This window comes from Protopterus annectens, chromosome 2.part0 (genome assembly GCF_019279795.1).
Source record: "Protopterus annectens isolate FY-2018-M chromosome 2.part0, PAN1.0, whole genome shotgun sequence".
In the NCBI taxonomy this organism is placed as follows: Eukaryota; Metazoa; Chordata; order Ceratodontiformes; family Protopteridae; genus Protopterus; species Protopterus annectens.
Genome location: NC_056728.1, coordinates 815,690,580 through 815,704,752, shown reverse-complemented (window position 1 = coordinate 815,704,752; position 14,173 = coordinate 815,690,580). Strand labels below are relative to the sequence as shown.

Here is a 14,173-nt window from a genome sequence, read left to right as displayed (position 1 = left end):
CAACCAACAGTATATTAATATAAATTAATAAATTAAACTATAACTATTAAACATAATAATAATATGTGTTCATTGATTCTAAATGCTAAAGTGAACTACAGATGTGTTGATATAAAAAGATAATTTCTCGCTCGGTCATTAATAACGGTTATATTACTAAATAAACATACAAAGTGCTTCATTCTAAAATCTAAAAGAACCTTAACTTCAAAAAAATGCAAATTTGCCAATGTGTGTACAATATAACCAATAAAATGGTATTAATAAAAGTTCTTGATCCACCTTTCACAAAACCAAACTGCGTGGGATCTAGAGTTTGGAGATTCCCTATATCCTTGTTAATTAGGTCCATGTTAATTAGGTCCATGATGATGCGTCCATAGCTTTACATAACAGACTCGTTGGGCTAATGGGGGCAATAATTTCCAGGGTCTGTAGTCACTCCTCCTTTATGGAGAAGGATGACTGTACCAGTATGCCATTCGGTAGGGACAAAGCCTGAGGTGAGGCTGTGAGTGGACAGAGCACACAGATGTGGTACCAGTTCACTTTGTAATTCATGTAGAACACAGCCAGGGATATTGTCTGGTCCCATGGAAGCTGTATTCTTGGCCTTAGACAATGCAGCTTTAACCTGTGCTGCAGTAATGCAGGGTGTCTGGCATTCTTCCGGTATTGAGATTGGTCCTTTAGGGGGGCACAGAGGGGTAAAGTTGGCACTGAATCTGTCGGCCAGTATGTTGGCAATATCTGTTGGCTCAGTATAGAAGGTACCATTGTGCAGTAACTCAGAGCAAATCTGGGTACTGTCATGGAGATTCTTGACATAACTAAAAAAGGCTTTTTGGTTGTTTTTAGTGTCTGCTGCAATTCTGTCTTCATAGCTGGCTTTGGAGGTTTTGATGAGGGATCTCAACTTTTTGTTGAGGCTAATAAGGGAATTTTTCTAGTCTTGGAATTTCACCTTTATCTGCAACAGTTTCTTCTTTCTGTTGTAGAGTTTATTAATGGCAGGGGACCACCAGACTGGCTTCCTTTTTTTGGAGAAGAGCATCTTGGTTCTGTTGGGTATGGCTAGTTCCTTGCATTTTTGTACATGTTTGTACAGTGCATTGGTGTATGATTATGCAGTCATGCATCTATTTTCCATTGGCATGGGTGCCATGAAGTTTGCCACCTCTGTTTTTAGGAGTCCAAAGTCAGCTTTGGAAAAGTTTTACATGGTGGATACCTCTGCGGTGGGTGGGGGTGAGATGTGTACTTCCATGGTGATTAGTTTGTGGTTGGATCTAATCAGGGAGGAACTGACTATTAGTGTAGAGCAACAGTTGCCCATGTTGCTAATAACCAGGTCAAGGATGTTGCTTCCTCTAGTGGGGGTAAGAATGAGCTGGTCTAGGGCACGGGAATTGAATTCCAGGAAGCGCTGGGCCAATGCATTGGTGCTTGAGTAGTTTTCCCAGCTGATGGAGGAGTAGTTGAATTTTCCTAGTGTGAGAGTGTTGGGTTGTACCTTGATAGATTCCAGGGTGCTTAGGAAAGTAGAGTGAGAGTCTAGGGACATGGTTGGGGACCTACAGCAGGCTCTATCTCAGATGCATTATGCTGGGCTGCTAGTCTGGAGGTGTGCATATCCTTTATGAATATGGAGACACCACCGCCTTTGGAGCTTCTGTCCATGTTTCGGGGCCGAAAGGTGTGGAATGAGTTATAGCCTGGTAGCGCAGGGGTGCTTTCTGCCATTTTAAACAACGTCTCCGTTACAGCACAAATGTCGATGTTCTCCATTTTGAGGAGTGCTTTAAGTGAGTGCATCTTGAGATTTAGACTTCTAGCGTTGAGCAGCATGACCCTCAGATTGCATTTATTTACAGCTGTTATGGTGGTAATTTGGTCTTTGGAACACCGCCTAAAAAAAGGCACTATAGGGGTATAAAGAGCCTTAGGCAGTACCCGGAAAACCAGGGGTAACAGATGCAGGCCATCTCAGGCAAAGCATTGAGGTTTGTCAATCATGTCATCCCATGCAGACACATACTGGATCCCCTTAGAATGACACCAGACACATAGCCAATTGCTGAAGTCAATCATTTTTTATCTGTACTGTGGTATCATTCTTGGTGACGGTAAGGTATTGCTCAGGGCTAGTGTCATAAGTGCCTGGTGCACATAACCCAAGAGCTCTACCATGTCTCTTTTCATGTAGTCCAGTGAGGTGCGTCTCAGGTCATTCACACCCACATGGACAATGACAGAGTCATACTTGTTGTGGAGTGACCTGAGTGTGTGTGTTATGTGTCGGTCTCTAGAACCTGATAGACAGCTACTACCTTCTCCTTATAACCTAGTGAGTGGGACATCTGTGCGCCTCACTATTGAGTCACCTACTATTAGTGTATTGGGCAAGATGTTTAGCCTAAGTGGTTTAGGTTGAGGGACACACTGTGGAGGTGAGCTATGTGTCCTGTGGTTTGTGCTGTGTTGTGGTGGTAGAGTGTGTTTCTGTCTTGGAGGTCTCTGCTGTTTGGGTAAATTTCTATTGAGTGTCTCCGCAAAGGTGGGTGTGTGGTTTGTGTTTATATATGAGAGCTGTGATAGTGGGTGTTCTGGAGGGCTGTGTGTTCCATGTGGTGTGGTGCAGGTGTTGACCTACTCCTCTTGACCAGTTAAGTCCGGTATTGGCTGGATAGTGCACAGCTTCCAATCTGGTGATACAAGTACATCTCTCACAAGTCTGAGTGTTGGGAGGTAAGAGGAGAGGGTTGTCTGTGTACATGAGGCACATGCTACACTGCCTCAGAATGCCCAAGTGCACCAGCTTAATAGGAGAAAGCACAGGGAACTGCCTTTTAATCATGCCAGGAGGGGTGGTCATAACTACTAAGTACTGGAGCTATTTCCATGAAGAACGCCTAGTGCTGATGGCCCTTAGGTGTGCTATAACAATTGCTACAAAAACCTGTTGAAGTGCAAGGCGATTAGGCTTTCTGAAGTGCAAGAAAGAAAGAACTAGCAAGATCTAAGGGAAATTTCTGGCACCAATAATAGTTTACCGCAGCTCAGCGCCGCTGAGCGGAGCTTAAACAAGCACAAACCTCTGTGAATACGGGCTTTTAAACCAGTAAGTTGAAAGGGATGGGAAAAACTGCCCAAACATTCAATAAACTACAATTACTGGGCCAGAAACCACTCATCTTGTGGTAGACAGGCTACCTAGTGCTTACCACTCCCACTGATATGCTAGAAGGCTTACATCTAACACAGAAAGGCTTGGGGGGCTCAGAAGCTTACAAATAGTCCTGGATACAGTAAATCTGTATTTGGACTATACTAGTTACAGGAAAGGTGGGAAACAAGCTTAGAACTTTTTTTTTTTTTTTTTTTTTAACAAAAAAGCAGCTAAAACAGCAGTAAAACAATTCAAATGCAGTGTAAGTTGGCACACTTGAGTGTGTAGCAATGTTAAAGCAAATACAGTTTAAATAAATGCAATTAAGTTTAAAAATGACTAAAATGTGTGCAGAAAGCAGTAAATTAGGAAACAATCAAACTGGAGGCCCTTAGAGTATCAGAAAACAATGCCAGCAAATATATAAATAATTCAGTCAAGCAAAAATTAAGACTGCAGAACTCTGAACAGTTAAAAAGTGCCAAAAGATGTACTTATCAGCTCTCTATTTCCAGATTGTTTGAGGAGCATATATATATATATATATATATATATATATATATATATATATATATATATATATATATATATATATATACACACACACACATATATATATATATATATATATATATATATATATATATAGTGGAAAGGGAAAATGTAAGCACAGACTACAGTTCAAGGTTAAGAAACTAAGTGGGTTGGCCTTCTCAAATGTTCTCTCTATATTAGGCAGAATGAGCTAATGACACTAGGAGTGTCCCAGATCAAATTTGCAGTAGGGGCGGGCAACTGCAAAGCCACCAAGTATAAGAACAAAACACCAACAGGGAGGGAGGGTGCAGAACTATACTACAGCTACTAGCTACTCACAAACCGAAAATACAACTTTCAGTATGAAAAAGAAGTTTACATTTAAGTAATTCAGTAAAAATGCAATTACAGTAATGGAACACTAGCGATGAAAAATACAGTTAAAACAATATAAAACAGTACACAAATGCAGTGAAACAGTAAAAAAAGCTTTATAACCGCAAAATGTAGTAGATTAGCTGTATAGCACAATTATAAGCATTAAAAAGTGTAATTCAATAAAATAAATGTAATAAATAACTTATTCTACATTTGGAGTCTTAGGTCATTTTGGCTTTGTCCCAGTGATGAATCACCACTCCACAGCCTGGTAAAAACAAGCACAGTCCCCTGCAGACACTGGGTTTAAACACCAGAAAAGATGGAAGAATCTAGAAGTTCGAATTACTACCAAGCCCTGCTAGCTCCTGCTCTTTCAATCAATCACTTGTGCTACAGAAAGTCAGGCAACCCTGTTACTCTCATTTACAGAGAAGACAAGACACTATCAGCAGAAGATGGCTGCCAGAAAACTCAACAAACAAAACACCCAGGCCTGGACAACAGCAGGCCTCTATCCAGACAATGCTGCCTGACTAGAACGCAGAAACCTCACAAAAAATGCACAGAAAACACAGAGCACTCACAAACAGAAAATCCAACTCTCAGTATGAAAAACTAGTTTACAGTTAAGTACTTCGGTAAAAATGCAATGTCTCAGATACAGAATGTGAGCTCACAATGTGTACCAGAGGTGGGGGGGGGGGGGTTCATGGGTTCTAGACTGCCCCGTGAAGTACAATATTTTTTTCTCTTATAAAGAAAACGTCAGAATACTTTTCATTTAATAGGATTAGACTTTTTAAAGCACTCAGCTATTATGACAGGAACCCAACTTGTAAAGAAATCAATGCACTTATTACGTTCAGTCCATGCACAGGGTAATGGATCCCTGACTGGGACCCAAGTGACCACAGTTCAACTAGCGGCTCAAGCACTGCAGGAGCCAAGGTGGGGGTAGGTGTAAAGGAGTTTGGCTTGCTTACCTCTCCTGAGGGGTAGAGAGTCTGAGAGGGTTGTGAGTGCTTGGGGGCACAAAGGGTAGGTGCAATTTCTCTGGTGGACATCTGGGAAACTATTTCCAGTGGTTTAAGCAGGGGATGTATACAGAGCTGCTTGATGGCAACATCCCTTATGGAAGTGAGGGAATGCATATCAGGATCAGCCTACTGCACTCCACTTTCCCTTGCACAGTCAAGTGTGAGTGAGGATGTAGGCACATGTAAGGGGGACTCTATACCTGGAAAAACTGTCTGGATCTACCAGTGTGCAGGTAAGCAGAAGTCCGCATGTAATGATGACTGCCTAAGAAGGATGATCATATTCTGTACGGTTTCTAGACTGAGCTATGAGCAGCATATCACCCATTTCTTACACATTGGCTTGATGTCAGTCAACCTTCAGAAAGGATTCCATTTAAAGGGTAGCAGCTGAATCAGTTAGTATTTAACTCTTATGAAACATGCTGGGCAGTTTGGACAACAAATACTGATTTGTTTCAAATGATAAAGTCACTAAAGAGTAATAAAAATTAAAAAGAAAACCTTAAAAAACACATACCATTCTTAGTTTGGGAGTTGCATGTGTGAAAAAGTCCAAGAACACTTTATGAACCAGGGAATGTTTGATAACTGCTTCTCTGAAAGACAAAGTACATATTAACATATTTCTGAATACAACATTAAGAGTTCAATGCACATACATTCTCAAAATGTTCACACAATGAAAATCAAGCATGTTTACCCAATGATATAACTCACACTCTGCCATATGGTTCATAAGCTCTTAATTTTTATTGGAATATACAAACTGAAGTCTGGATTCCAGGAGTTTGCCAGCTACATTTGGATCACTGGGATTCAGCCTAAGTCACAAATGTGTATGTAACAAGACTCATTATAATGGTATATCCTGGAATCTCATTATAATGGTATATCCTGGAATCTCATTACCTGTACCAGGCTGACATTGTTGGTATTCCACAGACCTGCAGAACTGGCACAGCATCTGCAACTCTGTAGAGTCCTCTGCTCCCCGACCAACAAATATCTCATAATACCAGGTGGCTAGGAGGGTACCAATCTCACTGTGTGTCTGGGCAGGGTAGGTCCTTTGCAATGTTACTAACGTTTTGGAATCCCATTGTAAGAATATTGTCTGTCAGGTTAATAACTACAACATAAACCTAATTTTAATACAATTTTTGGATAGTAATCACCAGCTATTATAGGTTCATAGGTTTATACTAGGCTAACTGCCCTAGGGCATTTAATGTTAGAAATACTGTGCCCATTCGTTTGTTTTGCCTCTGTCCAGTAGTGACACAGAGATGATTCGGGGTAAACCATCCACCAGTCAAGATTTCTCTTGAACAGAGCCAGCATTCCACAGCATGGGGAGTCTCTGATAAATCTATCCCTCCAGCAAGTCCTATTTATTGGTCATGGCCTTGTATGTCAGTGAGCAGACGGTATGCAACTGAATAGAGTTGGAGTTTCTTCAGTCTGGCAGCATATGACAGGTTTATCATTGGTCTGATAAGTGAAGAGTACAGGGGAACAATGACCTCACTTGATCTGGATGTGAATCCTTCATGATCAGGTGGGCAATGTAGAAGGTCTTCGAACCACTTGTGATTAGGTCCCTGATAACCTCTTTTGTGCTTAGAGGGTTGCCACCTATATGGTAGCTGGGTTACCTTGTTTTTACTATCCACTATGGCACCCAGTTTGCAGTCATCCGAAACTTTGTCAGCCATAGTCCTCCTATGTTTGCCTGTACTTCTGAGAAGTAGATGGTCTGACATGGCTCCAGTGTGGGTTAAGGTAGGCTGTATGAACTGCCTTTCCTCATCAATGGCCTTGGTGACTGTTGCCCTTGACAAAGCCAAACCAAGTCCCTATGTCCTTGTTTATCCTCTCCATAGCTTTGCAGACCAGGCTTGTTAAGCTCTTTGTGGAGTGGGACCACAGGCACATATCCTGTGGTGAGGCTAAGATTAAACAGCTGCCTTATGTGTGGGTTTAGTTCTTCATTGACCCCATCCGTCCCATTGATGCTGTGTTTTAATTTGAGATGTCTGGGAGGCTACACTCAGTTGGGATGCTGAACCTGTCTGCCAGTATGTTGGCAATGTCTGTGGGTTCAGTGATTTTTGTATCATTTTGGACTAATTCTGAGCATATCTGGGAGTTTCCACCCAGGTTTCTGACATAGCTGAAGAAGGCCTTATGATTGTCTTTTGAATCTATGGCAATTTTTCTCTCAAAGTTGACCTTGGATGATTTTATGAGGGATCGTTTCAGCTTAATCTGTCAAAATATGCTTTGCAAAAACTGAACAGTGCCTGAGCATTAAATGAAAACTTAACAGCTTCCAAAGCATTCTTCAGTCACTATCAATAACTGCATGTGCATGTGGTTTTTCACAATTCCACTTTTTGCTGCCACCCAATGGAAGCTGCAAATATGTCAGTCTGTTTACTTTGATGTCAGAAGAGCAGAAATCGGAAAAGTGTAATTCAGTTCTGAAGCTGGTAAGATGTAAAAAAGTTGAAATTCTGCAAAATATGGTTAGTGATACGGGAAGTCATCTGTCCTAAAATCATGTGCAGAAATATCGAAACAGTTGTAAAACTACTCCAAATGAGACTAATGAAGTAACACAATACATGTCATACCAACTGGAACTGCGCACCGAAAATAGGAGCAAAGGCAACTAAAACATAAGAACATCCACCTAAAAATCTGGGCATTTAATTATCATAAAATTAGAATACCAAACAGCATACAACTCTTCCAACTTCACTTCTCAGAAACAGATTTAAGAAACAGCATTAAAAAAAAAAAAAGATGCAAAATATGAGCACACTATCAAACTGACAGCATAAAATCTATAGACTTTAATGAACTGTATCTCAAAATTCTGCCATACATCATTTATTTTTGCTTCAGAAAGGAGAGACAGCAGAGCTACCAACCACTGTGACAAGTATCGCACTCAAATGTACCATCAGCCTTTGAGAAAGCTCTTGCAAGTAAGTTGCACATCAAGCCATCTCTCTCTAAATTACTGGTGCCACTAGAAAGCTGGTCACGTACTGTTGTTTTCTGTGTACTGCATAGCTTCAAAAAATCACATGCGATGAGGGGGATTCAGAAAATTGTACGGAAGAGTAAATCAAGTCTGAAAATAGGGACACATCTTCAAAAACAGAAGCATCCTAAATCAGGCATGAAAAACATGAACGTTCCTCCAAAACTGGGACAGTTGAGAGGCTGACACAGCTTGGTAAATCCTTCTCCATGCAGCTGTCTGGTTGTGTGCGATCATGAAATTCAGAACACTATAATCAAATGCAAATATTGCAAAAGTAGCAGTCTTTGCAGCAACAAAGAACAGTAATAACTAGGTCATGGAAAACAAAGTGTCTTAAAGTGAAATTAACAGTGAAAGGAGAGACAGCAGAGCCACCAACCACTGTGACAAGTATTGCACTCAAATGTACCATCAGCCTTTGAGAAAGCTCTTGCAAGTAAGTTGCATATCAAACCAGAAGTTACCATGTGTGGTTGGTAACTTAATTATCCTAAAATCTGTTCCTGATGCTGCTAACAATGGACAGCTTGCAACTACTTAATGCAGTTCAAAAGTGTGCATGACTACTGCATCACAGGTTTATCCTCTTCTACTGAGCTTGGTGACTGAAGCAAGAAGGCACGAACAGACGCCAGTGTTTTTTTTCTTTTTTATGTCAATGTTTCTAGTTTATTCAGAGCATCAATTCATGGTTAGAATTACAACTCAATCTGGCAAGAAAATATGTTTAATACCTCAACAGGCTTTCAGCTGTTCTTATCTCATTAATTACAATTGATTAGCTTAACAGCAGGGTATTTCCAATTCAACAGTTGCGTCAGCAACTGAATTATTTGGGGTCTGCTGCTGTGATGAAACCTGCTTGAGATAGGGCCGTTTTATGGACTAGAACCTTCCACTCCCTTGTGGTGTATCCTTCATGTGCATGTTCTGGCCTTGGTAGAAACGTGGACATTTGGGAGTGTTCCTTTTTGGTAGGTTTGTCACTTAGTTTCTTGGAATACAAAGACCTCTACACTTGACTGCCTGAATTTGGATTTTATTTTGTGACATCTAGTGGTAGTTTTAAGCTGCAAAGATGCTATGCCTGAAGTTACTGAATGTATATCATCAAACTGTTCTAAGGCTAAATTGGCAGTTATAAAACAAGGCTGTTAATTGCTTGGAGAGCTGGCCTTCCCACACACAAGAATAATTCTCAAATTGTGTTAGGTAGTGTCCAGTTTTGTCTAATGGTGCAAGCTATGATTCACATCAGGGACTGCAAGGTGCTGCAAAGTCTGTGATATCATTCAAGCCTCTATTGCAATGGCAGCCTCTAATTTAGACAGGAGCTAATTAAGTTAAGTAACAAAACTTTTACTGCAATTCTTTCATTACTCTGACATCCATATGAAATTGCAATGTTTATCCACAGATTTATGGACTACTAATCTTTAATACAGATGGAATAATGCAGTTACCTGCAATGTTAACTATACTAGCATCTGTGCTTGCAAATGCACCTCAGAGGACAATACAGATTAGACAACTGGTTTTCCAGTTGACCAACTTATTTGTGTCTGAGACAGAAACGTCAAGAAATTCACCTTTTGACCTTCACGGCTCTAGACTCAAGGTGGATTTTGAACATCCATGTTGAGAAAAGTATAGCTATGCAATATTTTACCATAACAGCAGATGTTCCCACTTCTCACTGTTGCAATGCATTATTTCTTACTAAAGGGATGTCCTACCGAGGAATGCCAAATGTCCAGCCAGCATATCAAAGCCTTAGCTCCTTCCAGGCATTGTATGTCAGAAGTATGTTCTATGTCTAACGTGTAGGGTACATAACTGACATGGCTATGGTATGGAAGCTTATCTACCATACTTTGTTTTACTTCCAAGAAAATGCGAATGCATGCAGATATGATATGCAATTATCTACGTAAAGTGCCACCATGAATATCATGATTCTTAATATTTTTTGCATATGTACATTCATGGATCTTTTGAGTTCTTTTGGTATGCTGGTTTTGTATTCTGTTTATTACGCAGAAGTTATTTTTCTGTTTCTCTTTTGCATACTGTTTATTATGTAAACAGTTATTTTCTGTTTTCTTTGTATCGGAGCTTTACTCCCCGGGCCTCTAGTGAAATGGGTTTCTTACCCAGCTGGACTTTCCTGGTAACCAAATGTGAAATAAATAAATAAAAATATACACGCCTAATCCTCAGATCTGAACTGCCGCAGGAAATCCAGAGCAGCTCATGAAGAAAACAAGTGCATGAGCTTCCAAAAAGGGAAAAAGAGGAGCCAGAAGGTAAGAAACACTGCAAAACCAGGGGGACGGAAGGAAGAGAGGAACGGACTACTGCAAAAGTGAGAAATAGGACAAATACTGTTATGGTAAGATCTTGCACAACTGTACTGCGCCCTTCCTTATTACTGTTGCAGTACTCCTTACTAAAGGGAGAGTACTAAAGCTACTGCAGAGGATGGGAGGAGGAAGCCACAGAGTAGTCCTCCAATAAACCATGCAGGATGGCCCTGACAAAACCAGCTCTAGGAATTACATCCAACCTGTAGCATTTAGTAAAGGTGTATACTGAAGACCAAGTAGCAGCTTCCAAAAAAAGACAAAAAAGTACAGTTTTGTACCTACCATAAATGTAGATGTCCGACAGGTATGCATCTGCAGTCATCACATACGGGTTGTCCTGCCTCAGGCAGCCCTTCGGCCGGATTCAAAGTCTGGGTCGCCCTTTCCCGACGCCAGGCGGGTATAAAAGTCAGCCGGCCATCTTCCTCAGTTTTTCTTGCCCCAGATGCCAGGTGCCCTCTAAGGAAGGCTAAATTTGGAGAAATGCAATAAATTCCAAATAAAACAAATACACCATAATAGATAACTCCAGCTAGCTATGAGAGGGATAAGTACCCAAGAAATACCACAGAGGGGAAGGAGCTGACTGCAGATGCATACCTATCGGACATCTACATTTATGGTAGGTACAAAACTGTACTATGTCCTTCAAAGATGCATCTGCAGTCATCACATATGGGTAGAATACCATAGCCAATCTGGGGGTGGAGGATCTATGAAAAGGATGGTATAGCTAAAATGCCCTGCAGGACTGCCGTAGCAAAGCCTGCTCTGGATCTGGAATATAAAGGTAAATTGTAATGCTTGGAAAATGTATGCACGAGCTCCATGACCCCTCTTAAGAAGGCTGTGGAGGTGGCTGTGGCTCTGGTGGAATGAGGTCTAATGTTAGATGGCACAGTTTTTCCATGAAAAGAGTAACAAAAACAAATGCAATTCCCTATCCATTTTGAAATTGTCTGTTTGGAAATTGCTTTTCCTTGTGCACCAGCAGCATATGCTACAAACAGCTGGTCAGTTTTTCTGTAACTTTTAGTTCAGTAAGTAAGCGCAACTGCCTGTGTATGTCCAGGGTGCAGTTTTTTCAAAAGTTTTTCCCTTTGTTTTCTGGATTTGGAAAGAAGGTGGTTTAATGAGACCCTGGATACCACCTTTGGCATAAATGAAGGATTGGTTCTCAATGAAACTCTGTCCTGATGAAAATAAGAAATGGCTGTACCATGAGGGCCTGTAACTCAGATACTCTTCTTGCTGAGGTTATGGCCAGAAGGAAGGCAGTCTTCAAGACAGGAACTGTGGATCTACAGATGCTGCTGGTTCAAAGGGAGGCAGTGTTAGTTTTCCAACAGTTAAGGTCCCAAGTAGGCACTGGTGGTTTTCCTTGGAGGATTGATGTTTTAATTCCTCTTAGAAACTGTCTTAGGAGAGGATGAGAAGACAGGTGGATCAGTATTGTACTCTGCTGAAATTGCTGAAGCATGAATTTTAATGGAAGAGTAAGACAGGCCATTGTGGAGCATTTCTGCCAAGTATTCCAGAATATGTGCCATGTTCATCACTGTCGCATCTAGGCCCTTTGTGGTGCTCCAAGTGTGAAATATTTTCCATTTTGCTGAATATGCCTTTCTTGTGGAAGGCGAGCTTCCATGATGATATCCTTCACTCTCTTGGATAGCTTATCCTGGGAAGGAGTCAAGGTATTCTCCAGGCTGTTAGTTGCAAGGTTTTCAGGCCGGAATGCAGAGTTTTGTAATTGTGCTGTGTCAGGAGAAGTGGCCACTGAGGAAGAGCGTGACATGCTCTTTAACAGCGGTACCAGTGTTGTCTTGGCCAGTCCAGAGCTATCAGAATCACTTTTGCTGCTCTGTCCTGATCTTCAGTAAGACCTTGGTCATTAATGGAAGAGGTGGAAATGCATACACTGTTAAGAGTTCTCCAGCTGAAAGAGAGGGCGTCCACTTTCCATGCTTTTGGGTGGTATGTCCTTGAGCAGAATTTCTTCAGCTGATGATTGTGGTGTGAGGCAAAAAGATCTATGTCCGGCCTCCCCCATGATTATGTTATCTGAAAGAAGATGTCTGGGTGCAGCATCCATTCGTGTGCATCCGTGATATTTCTGCTTAGGCTGTCCGCCAGTATACTGTCTTTTCCTGGCACAAACTGTGATTGCAGCTCTATATTGAGTTTCAGGGAAAGTTCCCATAGATTCATTGCTAGTCTGCAAAGAGGATAGGAATGGGTACCTCCTTGTTTGTTTATGTACCACATAACTGTGGTGTTGTCTGTCCTTATTAACAGGTGGCCTTGATGTAGGAAGAGTTTGAAGGCCTCGATTGCATGCATCACTGCCAGCATTTCCTTTTGGTTTATGTGCATGCGTAGTTCTTTTTGTGACCATAGTCCTTGAGTACATCTGCCCTCCATGTGTGCTCCCCAACCGTAGTCTGAAGTGTCCATTGTAATGGTTTGGCTGGCTATTGGTTTGCTGAAGGGCAGACCCCTGTTTGACTGGCTTGCTTGAGCCCACCACAGAAATTCCTTTTGGAGGCATGGAATGAGTGGGATCAAAGTTTCTAAGCTGTGACTGTGCTGAGTCCATAAACTCCTTAGGTACCATTGTAGTTTCCTCATATGCAGCCTTGCTTGTGGAATCAGAAGAATGCAATATGCCATGTAACCCAGGGCCTGCAGGATTTTCCTTGCAGTCAGCTGAGTTTGTCTTGTCAGGTTCTTGAAATAATCCGGTAGTTGTCTTTGTTTTTCTTCCGTGAGAAAAGCCATTTGGGTGGTTGTGTCCAGATCCGCACCCAGAAAAGTTATTCTTTGGGATGGAACAAGTCTTGATTTGTGAATGTTGACTGTATATCCCAAGGCCTGCAGTAGATGGATGGCATAATTCAAATGCTTTACCAAAGTTTGTTGGCTGTCCGCTTGTATAAGGCAGTCGTCCAGATATGGGTATATTTGAATCCCCTGAAGTCTGCAGTGTGCAATTACTGATGCCAGGCATTTCGTGAATACTTTTGCCGCAGTAGATATGCCAAAGGGCAATGCTGAGAATTGATAATGCTCTGAACCTGCAAGAAATCTGAGGTGCCTTCTGCAACTTTGTCTGATAGGGACATTTAGGTATGCCTCCTTGAGGTCCAGAGTTACCAGCCAAGACCCCTTGCCCAGCATGGGAAGGAGTTGCTGTAGAGTCAGCATTTTGAATTTTGGCACAATGAGATAAGTATTCAGTGCGGACAAGTCGAGAATAGGCCTCCATTGTTTTTATTTTCTTGGAACAAGGAATAGTCTGGAATAAAATCCTTGGCCTTGTTCTGAAATAGGAACCTTTTCTACAGCTTTCATTTGCATTAAGCTGGAGATTTGTTTCAAAGCCTCTGCCCTTTGATTTGGTGGCAGGTCTGGCATGCCTTTTCTGTTTGGTAACGTGTGAAAATGGAACCTGTATCCTTTGTCTATTATTTGCAGTGTCCATTTGTCTCTTGTAATACTGTGCCAATTTTCTGAGAATAAAGAAAGCTTAAGGTGCTTCTAATTGAGCCCTGGTTGGCGGAGTCAAAGTGAAGTCATTGCGTCTGTCCTTGTGCAGCAGTTGTAGGTCCTGCACTACCTCTCT

The 14,173-nt window shown here is 41.4% G+C and overlaps 1 protein-coding gene across 2 annotated transcripts in view; it reads right to left on the bottom strand.

Moving 5' to 3' along the window:
• PUM3 (pumilio RNA binding family member 3) overlaps positions 1–14,173 on the bottom strand; it is a 907,478-nt gene that overhangs the window by 520,404 nt on the left and 372,901 nt on the right. For both annotated transcript variants that reach the window (XM_044061088.1, XM_044061087.1), the window contains exon 10: positions 5,645–5,723. In XM_044061088.1, coding sequence (XP_043917023.1) covers positions 5,645–5,723 — 79 coding nt within the window. The remainder of the gene's footprint in view (positions 1–5,644; positions 5,724–14,173) is intronic.